The 14,354-nt window shown below is 44.9% G+C and overlaps 6 protein-coding genes across 6 annotated transcripts; all 6 read right to left on the minus strand.

The window, feature by feature from the left end:
• Positions 1 to 24: 24 nt before the first annotated feature.
• Positions 25 to 912, minus strand: ILV6 (acetolactate synthase regulatory subunit; the record flags this gene model as incomplete). The annotated part of the gene is made up of 1 exon (XM_022818644.1): positions 25 to 912. The coding sequence occupies one exon, from the start codon at positions 910 to 912 to the stop codon at positions 25 to 27; it is 888 nt and encodes a 295-aa protein (XP_022675290.1).
• Positions 913 to 1,775: 863 nt separating this feature from the next.
• IDP3 (isocitrate dehydrogenase (NADP(+)) IDP3) lies at positions 1,776 to 3,023 on the minus strand (the record flags this gene model as incomplete). The annotated part of the gene is made up of 1 exon (XM_022818645.1): positions 1,776 to 3,023. One exon carries the CDS (start codon positions 3,021 to 3,023, stop codon positions 1,776 to 1,778), a length of 1,248 nt encoding a protein of 415 aa, XP_022675291.1.
• Positions 3,024 to 3,845: 822 nt separating this feature from the next.
• PYP1 (putative phosphoric monoester hydrolase) lies at positions 3,846 to 4,523 on the minus strand (the record flags this gene model as incomplete). The annotated part of the gene is made up of 1 exon (XM_022818646.1): positions 3,846 to 4,523. The coding sequence occupies one exon, from the start codon at positions 4,521 to 4,523 to the stop codon at positions 3,846 to 3,848; it is 678 nt and encodes a 225-aa protein (XP_022675292.1).
• A 1,929-nt stretch (positions 4,524 to 6,452) lies between these two features.
• On the minus strand, positions 6,453 to 7,037 carry SSP120 (nucleobindin SSP120; the record flags this gene model as incomplete). The annotated part of the gene is made up of 1 exon (XM_022818647.1): positions 6,453 to 7,037. The coding sequence occupies one exon, from the start codon at positions 7,035 to 7,037 to the stop codon at positions 6,453 to 6,455; it is 585 nt and encodes a 194-aa protein (XP_022675293.1).
• A 446-nt stretch (positions 7,038 to 7,483) lies between these two features.
• Positions 7,484 to 9,701, minus strand: SPO1 (putative carboxylic ester hydrolase; the record flags this gene model as incomplete). Its single annotated transcript, XM_022818648.1, has 2 exons — positions 7,484 to 9,466; positions 9,597 to 9,701. 2 exons carry the CDS (start codon positions 9,699 to 9,701, stop codon positions 7,484 to 7,486), a joined length of 2,088 nt encoding a protein of 695 aa, XP_022675294.1.
• A 484-nt stretch (positions 9,702 to 10,185) lies between these two features.
• On the minus strand, positions 10,186 to 13,320 carry HEF3 (translation elongation factor EF-3; the record flags this gene model as incomplete). Its single annotated transcript, XM_022818649.1, has 1 exon — positions 10,186 to 13,320. The coding sequence occupies one exon, from the start codon at positions 13,318 to 13,320 to the stop codon at positions 10,186 to 10,188; it is 3,135 nt and encodes a 1,044-aa protein (XP_022675295.1).
• Positions 13,321 to 14,354: the final 1,034 nt, after the last annotated feature.

Genomic DNA, 14,354 nt, shown 5'->3' on the forward strand with positions numbered 1-14,354 from the left:
TCTTGTGAATGATTGACTGATTGACTAACCAGGAGGCAATTGGGAAATGTCGACGATATCGTTGATCTTACCCTGGGTGTCTTCTTCATCAGAAACGTTCAGGTGTGTTCTTGGTAAGGCCATCATACCGGATCTGGCGACTTCCAAGATACCGAATGGTTCCACAAGCTTCAAGAAAGCTGAAACACGCGATGGCTTGGCACAGAGCTCCACAATACAACTTTGTTCTGCAATGTCGACGACTTTACCACCAAAGTTGGCAGTCAAGTTTGTGATGTCGTTCAAATGCTCGTGTTTGAGTCTGAGAACTTGGGACAGTGGGAGGTTCGAAGGGTGGTATGGCTTCTGTCTGATCCTCTCGATTGTGTCCTTGTTGCTATCCTGTTCATGGTGATGGATCAAATCCTCAAAGTATTCGGCTCCAAGCAACGAGACTCTTGCCAAAAGTAATTCTCTTTGGATTATGGTGGAGTGCGAGTAGTCCAACACCACAAACACGGGCACCAAATCCTCGATCTGTCTTCTAGCTTGCTCGATGACACCGTCTTGACCTTGCAAAACGATGGTCATACGGGACAAGTCCTTGACTTCTGTGTTGCAAACCACAAGCGAATCGATATTGAACCCTCTAGCAGCCAAAGTCCCAGAAACCAACGACAACACACCAGGTTCGTTTTGCACGAGACAGTTCAACACATGCTGTTTCTTAGGTTCCTTCGATGGTGCTGGAGTCTCGTATAAAATCGACGAAATAGCACTGTTTGTAGACCAAGATGGAGTTTCAATCGTTGGTAAAGGTGGTCTAGTCCTATTCTTATGCAGCTGTTTGTATGCTAGAGCAGAAGTCGAAGAAGACTTGGCTCTAGCTAGACTTCTAAAAGCCAATTGAGGAACAACTCTAGATCTAAGCATGTCACACACTCTAATAAGTTGTTGTACCAAATACCAGTTCAGTAGAGCTAGCTGTTCTAGAGGATGAATAAATAGATAAATGTGACAAAATGCTGTGATGCTAATGCTTTTTAAACAATTGGGAAAAGGGTATGAGTCTATGAGTCTTATACACGAAAAAAAAAGCCAAACAACAACAGCACAGAATCACTTGTGTGACTTGTATATGTGTAAAATTGTATCTAGCTAGCTATCTGTCTGTCTATACTGAGCGAGATGCAGATGCGTTTTGGACATTCAATTGGGCCTTTTGGCTGAGCTGAGTTTGAGTTTGAGCTTCAGTTGAGTCATATTGATGAAAAAAAAAAAATTGAGAGAGCAGAGCGAACGAAAAGAAGCGAAGTTTGAGCGGAACCGGCATGCGGTGGGTTGGGTGGGCGGACTGGAAGGCGGGGTAAGTAGGGGCGACCGGAGGTAGAAATCCGGGGGGAGGGGGGGAAAGACTGTGCTCACGTGACGCGAAGTTTTCCCTCGCTCCGCTTCTCCGGCACATTTGCGGGAAAATAAGACCGAGCCAGGCAGCCAACCAACCAGGCAGCGAGCCAGGCAGCGAGCTCTGGACTGGACTAGAGGAGGAGGAGGAGAAGGAGAAAGATTAAAGGCGGTCACGTGTCATATATAGCACGCCAAGGTGGGTTTTGGCCCCAACACAAGAAAATGGATAGTCAGTCAGTCAATCAGTCAGTCAGTCAATCAGTCAGTTAGCCGGTTAGTTACTACCGCTCGTTTGTTTTTATTGCGTTGCTGCTGCTACGTACAGATAAATATATAGAGTAGACAAAAAAAAGTATAGATAAGTAAGTAAGGGTCTAGGCCAGCTCAGCTCAGTTGAAGGCAGTCTTGAAATGGGAGTCGAGTCTCTTGTGAACAGCTTCGATGAACTCTTCGGTGGTGACGTAGGCAGATCTTTCGGTCTTACCCAAGATCAATGCCAAGTCCTTGGTCATGATTTCGTCTTCTTGGACGGTGTTGACGGTAGCGTCTTCGACCAATTGGGCGAACTTGACGACGTCTGGGGTGTTGTCGAGCTTACCTCTTTGGATTAGACCTCTGGTCCAGGCGAAGATGGATGCGATCGAGTTGGTGGAGGTTTCCTTACCTTGTTGGTGCTGTCTGTAGTGTCTGGTGACTGTTCCGTGGGCAGCTTCACTCTCGAAGGCCTTTCCGTCTGGGGTGATCAACACCGAGGTCATTAGACCTAGGGAACCGAAACCTTGAGCGACAATGTCGGATTGCACGTCACCGTCGTAGTTCTTCATGGCGATGATGTAGCCACCCTTGGACTTCAACATCTGGGCGACCATATCGTCGATCAAACGGTGTTCGTACCAGATGCCCTTTTCTTCGAACTGGGTCTTATACTCTGTTTCGTATAGGCCCTCGAAGATGTCCTTGAACTTACCGTCGTACTTCTTCAAGATAGTGTTCTTGGTAGTAGAGTATAGCGGCAAGTTTCTTTCCAAAGCCATCTTGAAAGACGAGTGGGCGAACCCGGTGATGGACTCGGTGGTGTTGTACATGGCCATGGCCACACCACCCTTGGATTGCTCGTCAAAGTGGAACACATCGAGGTCGATGTTTTCCACAGACTTGTCGTCGCTCTCGAAAACAAGCTTCAACTTACCGGCACCAGGAACAACCACATCGGTGGCCTTGTACTGGTCACCGAATGCGTGTCTACCAATGATGATTGGCTTTTCCCAGTTGGTCACCAACTTTGGGATTCTTGGAATCACAATTGGCTCACGGAAAACGGTACCGCCAAGAATGTTTCTGATCGTACCGTTAGGAGACTTCCACATCTTTTTCAAGTTGAATTCCTTGACACGAGCCTCATCTGGAGTAATTGTAGCACACTTCACTGCAACACCGTACTTCAAAGTAGCTTCTGCCGATTGCACAGTGACGCTATCGTCAGTCAAGTCACGGTTTTCGATCGAAAGATCGTAGTACTTCAAATCGACATCCAAGTATGGGTAGATAAGGTGGTCCTTGATCAATTTCCAGATGATTCTGGTTTGTTCATCACCGTCCATCTCCACAATGGGAGTCTTTACCGAAATCTTGGCCATGGTAGTACTAGTCTATGTATTTACTTCTTGATTTGATGCCAGGGGCCTGCTTAGGGGAGGAGTAAGATAACTAACACCCGAATCGTATACCTATACAATACACACAATTAATCATTCACACATCATACATGCGACCCTTTATATATACATATATATATACATATATATATATATATATATTTACTTTGGTTGCAGCGAACCGATTTTCCAGTTTTCCATACAATTTTTTTTTTTTTTTTTGCTTCACTACTGGCTGACTGTACTGAAATATAAGATCACACATTGTGATAATATCACAATGTGTGACAGTAGTGGGCATTATTAAGTAGCATTAAGTAGGAATTGGGTATATATGGCAATGGGAACAGCAGTATATGGAGAGAGAGTGTTTGAGGATGGGCATTCCGGGACTGGACCGGAACTGTGGGGAGGGCCCTTTCCCAGGCAAGCTGATACTAGGTAATACTAGGTAATACTAGGTAATCTTGTGTAAGACTGTGTAATAGCAGGCGATATGTTTGCCCGGGACTCGGTGCCGCTTCGGAGTAGCCAAGACTGAAGCAAAACGGAGAACCAGACAATACAAACAGGAATACAAAGCGTATGAAAATGAAAATCCAGGAAAATGAAATGAAATAAAAAAAATACAAATCACAGTCGCGAGACAAGAGGTGGGGAGAGAAGGGGAAGGGGGGAGGCAGAAGTGCGAGTCACGTGAGACAAATATATATTACTCCCCCGGGTAACACGATGAGTCCAGGCATCAGGCATCAGGCATCAGATAATAGAGTATATAATAAAGTACAGTATATAAAGTACTACCTACCCCGACATCTCTGCCTCGATCTTCTCGCGGATCTCCGTAAAGTTGTTGAACTTCACGTACGGAATCCCGTGTCTGTCACAGTATGGCACCAAGTCGCAACCTTCGCGCGCGAAAAGCACGTCACACTCGCGCGCCGCAGTTAAGTCGCTAACCCCGTCCCCGCAGTAGAAGTACTTGTCGGCGGCAAACTTCTTCTTGCACTCAGCAATCGTACGCGCCTTGTCGTGCCCATGAGGAGAATCGTCCCGGTACACAATGTGCCATTCTCCAGTAGCCTCATCCACCTTGACGTCATTTGCAATCACCTCGATCTGCAATTCTTTCGCCCGCTCGGCACCCACTAATTTCCCGATAAGCGCCTCAATGATAGGCTTCATACCACTAGATATCACCACTAGAGGCACCCCCTTTTCGTGGCACCACTCAGCGGTACCCACGAATCCTGGGTCTAGCTCGATGTGGGCAAGTAGCCGCTCAATGCACTTGTCCAATGGCTCGTGCACGGAATCCAACATCGCACGGAACCCCTCGCGGAACGGTTTTGTTCCGTCGAGCACGCCGGCAAATACCTTGCGTCTCTCCTCTTTTCCGAACCCCAAATGGTCCGTCAAATAGTCATTGGAGTCCTGGAGCGTGATTGTTCCGTCAAAGTCACTGAATACAGCCGCTTTCATTTGTAGTGGTGAGGTTACTTTTTTTTTGTTCTTACTTACCTTACTTACCCTTGGGTATGTTTAACCACTCCCAATCAGTAGCAAGTAGTAGCAGTAGTACGCGAGCGCATTTTTTTTTTCGCTTGGACTCCTCCTGTGTGGCCGCCACCCCTGCTTATTTATGTGTTTTCTCGTTTTAGCGTACGGCGAAAAGAAAAAACGAAAAAAAACAAAACAAACAAACAGAGAGAGTGCACACTCAGATATATTTTGGTGAAACGCAGGCAGTTTCTTGGTGTAACGTGTACACAACGTGTTGTGTTGTAGTGGGCAGAGAAGAGAGAGGGAGAGAGAGAGAGAGGGACAGATTTTTGGTGTTTACGTCATTCCGGCCGTTAGCAGGGGAGACAGAGAGATAGGTATAGAGAGAGAGATGCGAGTTGTTGTGTTTAGTGGTGGCTCCGCCACCAATGCGCTGGTGTCGTGCTTCGAGAAGGTGGCCAACCTGTCTAGGGGAGGAGGAGGCGTGTCACGTGACACGCAATTGAGTAGTAGCAGCACCAACAAGAACACCACCACGTATATTATTCCAGTTTCAGACGACGGCGGGTCCACGTCTGAGATACTGCGGTGTTTTGGCGGGCTCGCGGTGGGAGACCTGCGGAACCGTGCGCTCGTGCTGTTTCAGGACGAAGGCGCGCGCGAGTTTCTCCACCACCGTCTGAACAAGGACTCGCGCGCTGCGCGCGCAGAGTGGGACGCAGTCGTCGGGGGCACACACCCGCTGTGGCGGCTACTGGACCGTTCGCGGCAGGAGTGCAGGGCGTTGATTGCAGAGTCGCTGCGGGTGTTCCAGGCGGCCCAGACCCAGGCGGCGCAGGCCTCCGCTCAAACCCAGTTCAACTTCTCGACCGCGTCCCTGGGGAACATCGTGTTGAAGGCATTGGAGATGCAGTACGGGATAGACGACGCGTTGCACAAGTTTCTGCGGCTCGGCGGCGTGCATGAAGAAGTGGTGAGTATCATGCCATGCGTGACGCTGCAAGGTGCAGGAGGACCAGGGCCAGGGCCTGCAGGACCAGGGCCTGCAGCCCCTGCAGCCCCGCGCCTCGACCTGCAGCTCGTGCTTTTGAACGGAGACGTGATCACGGGCCAGTCAGAGATCTCACATCCGGCCGGCGGCTCGCAGTTGCATTTTTCGAAAACGGCAGATTCGCATCCGCGGCTAGCAGCGGCGGTCCAGCAGCTACGCTACGTGGTAAATGGCGGGAAATCATCATCGTCGTCGTCGTCTGCCTTTGCCGATGCCTCCTCGGCACATGCCTCGGCGGTACACGTCTCGGCACACGGCCCGGCTATCGCCAGTATCCGTGCCGCCGACCTTATCGTCTACAGCATCGGCTCGCTCATCACCAGCCTCATGCCGTCGCTCATCGTGCCCGAAATCGCAGCCGCCATTGCCGCCAATACCACCGCGCAAAAAGTACTCCTACAAAACGGCACCTACGACAGAGAATCTTACGGCCTTTCATGCGAGGACTACACCTCGCTAGTCGCCTCCACCTTACAACAGGCCATGGCCGAGGGCAAATTCGGATTCGAATCCCAATCCGAATCCCAATCCCAATCCATCCCAATATCCCAATTTATCACTCACGTGATCCGCCTCGAGGACAGCGAAATTGTTTCTCGCCCAAACCTCAGTCCTACCTCCTCGAACCCTGAAATCGTTACCCTTACCATCCCCAGCAATGGCAACCGTCTCTACCATCCGGACCACCTCTACCAGACCCTTCGCACCATCATTCAATAGCCGTAGCCGTAGCCGTAGCCATAGCCTTGTGTAGCGAAGAGAGAGAGAGATCAAAGAGAAAAAAAAAAAATGCCTAAAACTACACTCTGGTATGTATATACATATACACTTTTTAATTTATTATATACACTCTTCTTCTAATTAGCTCTGTACTTCTTGGGTATTCTGTCCTTCTCGATCCGACTCTCCATCTCGTCGTCCGTAATCACAGACCCCTTCGTCGCACCGGCAGGACCTTGCTCAGATTCCTCCACTTCGTGCTCATGATGCAATAGCTCGTGCTCAACATCCTCCTTGTGCACATTCTTGATATCAGGATCCTGGTCCTTGTGGTACTGGTTCCAGTGATGCATCTCATACTCAGTCTCGAAATCCCCATGGTGACCAACACCAACTCCTAAATCAACAAACTTGTTGCCCTTGGCCGCATAGTCTAAGTATTCCTTCCTTGTAATACGTGTATCGTCATCCACATCGAGCAATGCCATCACAAACTTCACCACCCTTTCACGAAGCCCATCGTCAATCTCTTGACTCTCGTCGTTTTGACCCATACCATCTCCCTTACCAACAACAACCTCCTTTTGTAAGCCATACATGTTGATGATATCCTTAGCATCAAAGTAGCCCTTGTTTCCCATGTCGTGCATGTCAAAGAATTGCTCCGGTGTGTACTTGCTCATCTCATGTTCCTCCCTCATGTGCCATTCTTCCCACGACATCCCATCCGGTGGTGCTTCCGCCGTTGAATGGGCCAACGCAGCAATTACTGATGTGAGCAAAACGTAGATAATACTAGAAAATATCTTCATCTCGTGTATTTTTGGCTTCTTCTATAGCTCAAGGATAGAGTGATAATAATGCTATTTCCAAGTTTAAGTACAAAGCCTAATCCCAATAGATTCCTTTCTTGTCTTGTTTTCAACCTTCTTTGCTTTCTGATTCTTAATATAGACAATATTCTCGATTGTCAAGTAGTTTCGATTCTCTGAACGGCCTTCCTTTTTTTTTTTTTTTTTTTTTTCTTCGTCTTCTCTTCTTCTTTGTTTTCATTTTCCTCTTTTTCTTTTCATGCAGGGATGACTGTAGTAGAAACATAAGAACGTCATTTCCTAAAGGGCCCTTGACATAATTGATTCAGCATAAGTAAACGTAAACGACTAGCATCTCAGTTGTAACATATCTTAGCCACACACTCATCACAGAATGATGAGGTTTGGTTAGCATTATTTCGAAGCAACATCACACATCCAAGACATTGTAAGTACTCATCCTGCGGATCGCCATTATTGAACAAATGGTGACCATTGTTGAGCATTCCATTGTATTCTTCTTTGGTATAGTTGAGCTTAAACGTCGATGTATTTGATTGGAAAGTTATCGGATAGTTCCCATGGTATATCAAGATAGGAGGCATATGAAACACTTGTCTATCTGAATTTAGCGACTTTTCTTGGCTAGCGACAGCCTTTTTGTTATTTCTGATCGGACTATAACTTTGCAAATGACAGCCAAATGCTATTGGTGCAGATAGCGAATAATTAGACAGCAAGAGCTCTTTCTGAGTAGGGATATATGGCATTGGATCCATTTCGTATATCTCCTCATCAACAGCAACGAGCCTCCTGTTCTTTTCTACCATTACAATGTTATCGTACGTATCCTGAAGCTTTCTCATTTGAGGTAAATTCTCTTTATCAGAACTTGAATCCACAATAAATATAACGTCGTTCTCACGTCCACTTACTAGTAAAGGTCTAATTGGAATATTCTCACCATCTTCGCCACCATCAACTAACAATAGCCTAGAACTCCCACTGATTGAACTGAGAACGTCGGTGTCTCCATAGTAAGGATTCGGCTGGTATATGGCGTAATCTGAGCGCAACTGGCTTAACCCAATACCAAAAACACCGAATAATGTCTTGATAGCTTTCAACTTATCATTGGATTCTATATTCGTTGTTACCATCTTCCAGATGTATAGCAACGCGTTATTAAAAAGCGACGAAGAAGTCGCAGTAATGAACCCAAGACTATCAAAACCTTTCACACAGTTCTCCAACTTTCCCTTCTCAACACTTGACCCCAAATACTCCATGTTAATGAATTTGGACACATTCTGATGCCACGAACCGAACTCAAATGGACTAAACTCAAAAACAACGTTTCGTATATCGGGCCTTTTGGATGTCTTCGCATTCGCTACAATGATTGGTATTGGCACTTCATATCCTGCAACCTTCTTGCTTTGTAGAAAGTTCGAAAATTGTTTCGCAGAACTGAGCTTGCCAACTGGAACACGGTCGATTAAAGCTTGCCCCAAGTAATCGGTGAAGGAAATTGGGAACCCTGCTTCTTTCTTTTGTCTTACTTCCCGATGGAGATTGATGTAGAATCCAATAGTTTTTCTGAATTTACCGAATGACTCCATTAGATCATTGAGCATATCTAACTCCGAGTCCTGATCAGTCTCATCCTGGTGAAAGAAATCTTCAACTAATCCCTTGATCTTATAAAGAGCATCCATCGACCTCTTATCGAATTTTAACAAGTTTTCCGGATATTGATCTGTCGTGTCAAATATTTTTTTCAACTCATCTAAAAATTGATAATAGTCTGGCACATATCCTTCTCCTTGTTCAGTATGTTCATCGTTATAATCTCTTTTATTAAGCGGTATACTTTGTTGGCGCAATTCTCTTACAAACTCAGCATCCATTGCCAAAAGTTTAGCATTATTCTGATCATCATTTCCTGAATCACCTTGGCGAATCATATCGTGATTTTTAAGGTCAAAGTTAGGAATGCCTTCCAACATGACTCTTTCAATATCGAATTTTGTCAAACTGCTCACGTCGAAATCAGCAAGAATAAGTTTTAGCAACGTCCAGCTGCCACCTGATATTCCAGCAACGTAACTCGTACATTCCCAGAGTCCATGCTGATGCATACCCAGAATAAACCCTGAACTTATAAGCATCGATCTGAATCCACCTCCAGAAATAGCTACTGATATCGTAGGATAATTAATGTTCTCAATATCTATGCCTGGAATTGATAAATCTTCATAGAACCGATTAAAACTCTTCGCAATCACTTTATGACGATTTTCCAGATATCTTGCTTCACCTTCGCTAACTTGCTCATTCTGTGTAAATGATAGTTTCAACACTATTAGTAAACTCCATCCATTATATCATTTTAACCCATGGAATGATGTGTACCATCATTAAACATTTCGGCGGCTAAACTGTTTTATTATAATTCTTTTAACATACTTTTGCAGTTCTTAAACTTGCATCTTTTGGACAGTCCACCTTGCTAAATCCTTGTACCAATATGAATCCACAGTTTAGTAGTAGTACGAAATACAATAACCTCATTTCGAACTGGTCTTCTTAATACACTTGGGCCTTCTAAAAACGTCATCACTATATATTATGTCTATTTGTCTTAACCCAAGTTTAAGGTTAAAGGAACCTATGTAATTTCCTCTTTTATTTTGAAAAATGATTTTTATCATAAATTAAGAAGGGCTGTGTCTGTATAGAATGAAACAAACAGCACTATATAATAATATTAAACAGTACAAAGACGGGAAATATGAAATAAAAAAACACTCTTATAGATGAAAACCGGCAGGATGGAGCTAAAGTGGTTCCGTTGCCACCTTTTCACGAGAGACGCGAAACGAAGTCTTTACTCTGCACATGAAAGATTCGGACGTATGAATGACTCAGATGAAAGAGGGAACAAGAAGATACTCATGAGATGAAAAGTTCTTATTTTTATACTAGGCATGCCATTCTGCGATAGTCATCACATTAAAAAGCGAAATTTTTAAATGAATAGAAGGTCCGGCTTCGTTTAGAATTCGTCATCAGAGGAGACGTAAGCGTCACCCAATTCCTTCTTCTTCTTCATTCTTTCCTTCTTCTTCTTTCTCAATTCCGCAGAGGACAACTTCTTCTTCTTCTTGACAGCAGAGATCTTGTTACCCATGGCATCGAACTTGTCTTCTTCATCTTCCTTCTTTTCGATTCTTGGACCGGAACCTTGACCGGTAACCCAGTTGTGACCAGATGGGGTCATCTTACCATCCTTGACAGCCCAGACTTCCTCAGTCAAATCCTTGGTGAATTCAGCAGAGTGAGTAATGATGATAACACCACCAGCGAAGGCCTTCAAAGCCTTGGACAAAGCACCTAGAGAGTCTCTGTCCAAATAGTTGGTAGGTTCATCCAAGACGATCAAGTGAGGTCTTTGCCAGGTACAAGCAGCCAAGACCAACTTAACCTTTTGACCACCGGACAAACCTCTGATTCTGGAGTGAGAAACCAATTCAGCATCTAGACCCAACATGGCACAGTGCTCTTCGATTTCCTTTCTGGTCAAAGGTCTGAATTGACCGGAAGCCAAAGCTTCCTTCATATCAACTTCAGCAACCATCTTAGAGTGAGATTCGACCAATTCACCTCTTGGCAACCAAGCGTTGTCAACAGACATCATTGGAACCCATCTTTCAGACTTCATACCGATGTTTTCACCCAACAAGAAGGAACATTCGTACTCGTAGGTGTTCTTGAACTTTCTTCTAGCGTGGATACCAGCGATTCTTCTTGGGGTACCATCGATCTTGAAGATCTTGTTCATAGCTTCAGCATCGTTTTCGTTGATAACTCTGTTAGCTCTGTCCATGGTTTCTCTATCTTCACCAGTTTGGAATCTCCATTGGATATATTCGGATGGAGTCTTGTCCAAGTGGGATTCGATATGGGCGAAAGCGTGTTGCTTAATGTAAGCGATACGACAGTTCTCGTGAGTGTAGACTTCACCTTCAGTTGGCAATAGTTCACCAGTCAAGACGTTAATCAAGGTGGACTTACCAGCACCGTTAGGACCAATAACGGCAATTCTGGAGGACAAAGAACATTGGAAAGAAACGTCAGAGATTTGTGGCTTAGCGGTACCTGGGTATTGGAAAGTCATGTTGGAGACCTTGACAATAGCCTTTTGCTTGGTCTTAACACCTTCCAAGTAACCTGGTTCTGGGAATCTGAATTCCAATTCAGAGGCACCCAATTCGTAGTAAGACTTAGCAGTTGGGCACTTCTTGACGAATTCAGACAAGTTACCCTTGTACTTTCTCAACTTCAAACCTTCGTAGTGGATAATGTATTGACAGACCTTGTCCAAGAAACCGGAGTCGTGGGAAACAATGATGGAAGTGATACCACAAGTGTTCAAGTAGTCAACCAACCAAGCGACGTTAACGGTATCCAAATGGTTAGTTGGTTCATCCAACAACAAGATATCAGCGTTCTTCAACACAGCTCTGGCCAAAGCCAACTTCATCTTCCAACCACCGGACAAGGAAGCAATTGGCATAGCAATCATTTCATCGGAGAAACCGAATTCTCTCAACTTTTCAGTGATAGCTTCCTTGGTACCGACATCACCCATGAAGACGAAGTCCAAGACGGAGGTGTCTTCGTGAGTACCATCGATATCGTGCTCGACGTAAACGGTTCTACATTCATCTTGGGTTGGGAAACCGTCAACTTGACCGTTGGCGATAGCTCTCATCAAGGTAGACTTACCAGCACCGTTTGGACCACACAAACCGTATCTTCTGGCTCTCTTCAATCTCAATTGAGTCTTGTTCAACAAGATCTTGGCACCGTAAGCCAAAGAGAACTCACAGTTACACAAGTCTTCACCTTCATCTTCTTCATCGTCGAAGTTTGGACCGACTGGGATGTTGTCGACAGCTCTCTTTCTGAATTCGTCAATGATTTCCTTGGCGGTTCTTTCGTGAGCAAAGACAGTGAAGTATGGGGTGATGTGGGTGAACCAAGCTTGTTGGTCGATGATTCTTTCATCGATCAAGTCAGCGGAGATGGCAGCGATGTAAGTCAAAACTGGTTCGAATCTTGGAGCAACCTTTTGGTCCTTCAACAATTCGTCCATGACACCTCTGGTGGTAGCGACATCACCAGCGTGGGAGATTTCTGGCAAAGCATCGTCTGGACCAACGTTACCAACTCTTCTCAAGGTCTTCAAACCTCTCAAAGTAACTTCACGAGCTTCTGGGTCGGCAATGGTGGCGAAGTTGTTCTTCAAACCTGGCAACAACTTTTCCAAAAATGGAGCAACAACTTGTGGGTCTTCGACCAACTTACACATGTTGTCAATAATGACGGCAGCCTTACGCTTGATGGAAGTTTCTCTTTCAGCCAAACCTCTGTTCAACAATGGGACCATGATGGACAAGGTAGCTGGGGTAACTTCAGCAACGAAGGTGGTGGCACCCAACAAGTGGACGGTTTCTGGAACTTCAGATGGGTCAGCGATACATTCGATCAACTTTGGAATGAAACGTTCAATATCCTTGTTGTCGACGGTTTCGGTGGCCTTGGTCATGGTGGCAGTAGCAGCTTGCTTGACTTCCTTCTTGGTGTCCCACATAGCTTCAGACAAAACTGGGATCAATTCAGGCATTCTCAAAGCAATTTGGTCCTTAGCAGCATCGACCAAAGAGGAAATGGCAGCCAAAATGGCAACCTTTTCTTGCCACTTGGAAGTAGATTCCAAAGCGTTGGTCAACAATGGCAAGAAAGCCTTGATGGCAACTGGGTTGATGGCCTTAGACAAAGCCAACAAAGCAGCAGCAGCCAGAGCTTGGGTGTCCTTGTCCTTGTCACCAGCCTTGGCACAGATTTCTGGAACCAAAGAAACCATGTATGGTTCGACAGATGGAGATAGACCGGTTTCAGAAGCAATGTGGTTGATAGCTTCCAAAGCGTTGGCAGCAGCCTTCTTGTCCTTTAGAGCCTTCTTCAAGTTAGCAAAGAATTCTTCTGGAACATCATGTTCGATGATGTTACCGTTCAAGAAAGAAGCAACTTCGACAGCGGCAGCAGATCTGTTGTCAGGAGTAGCAACTGACAACTTCTCGAATAGTTCGTTTAGAACCTTGACAGATTGTGCAGAGTCAGACATGGTTCTTTTCTTATCTATCCTCGGATCTGGGAGTAATAGTACTTAGCTTAGGAGGAAATCCAAATCCAAAAGGAAAAACTTTCAAACAAATACAATAGCTAAAAACACTAACTAAACAAATTATAAACTAAAACTAATCCAATCAACCAAGATGACTTGTTGATATCTATCTAATTCATCGACAAATTTACCTCTTCTTAAAGTCCTAATATATACTCTGTTGAAAAATCGTGAAGAAAAAAAATTTTTGAAAATTTTGTTTTTTTTTTTTTTTCTTTCAAGTGAAAATTTTTTTCTTTTTCGATACGCTGTGATTGGAAATGGCAGCTGTCATGATTGAACAAGAAACGAAGTAGGCAAGGCAAGGGAAGGGAATTGAGTTACGCTATGCTAGGTTGTGACAGATATAACTTGTGATATTATATGTGTTGTGTTTGTATAGTGTATATATGGCAATGGGTATGGGGACTTAGTCTCGAGATTGGTAGTTGCAGATTTATTGACCACGTTACGTCTGATGAATCTGCTGGCACAATAATGTTTTACAAGTGTATGCGATGAGCTAATAATGTATGTATGTATGAAAGTATAGTGACAGCGTCTTTCCTACTAGGTACGGCTCTTCTGTCGCCGAGAACAGTCCCTCATCTGATGGGGAGAGTGCGAAGTAAGCATCAGATTTCTTTTTGGCAGAAGCAGAGAGAGCGTGAGAGAGAGGCCAGGGAGGCCTCTCTCATTGTCTATTGGCGGTGGTGCTGCTGCTGGTGAAACTAGTAGTAGTGCCAGTACCAAGTACCGTACCAGTACTACTACCAGCATCGAAGCGCATGTGGGTTTCTTTTTTGACATAGAGTCCGACGCAGACAGACTGCAGAAACGTTGAATTCGTTTCTTTTGCGATGAGGTTCTTTTTTTTTTTTAATTTTTTTTATTGTCTTTATTGAAATTTTTTTTTTTCTTTTCTAGGGTGTTGGGTGTAAATCCACGTGATGCGGAGGAATTTATCGGAGGGAAGTCGGCCGTTGGTGGGGTAT

The sequence above is a fragment of the Kluyveromyces marxianus genome, chromosome 3 (assembly GCF_001417885.1).
Source record: "Kluyveromyces marxianus DMKU3-1042 DNA, complete genome, chromosome 3".
In the NCBI taxonomy this organism is placed as follows: domain Eukaryota; kingdom Fungi; phylum Ascomycota; class Saccharomycetes; order Saccharomycetales; family Saccharomycetaceae; genus Kluyveromyces; species Kluyveromyces marxianus.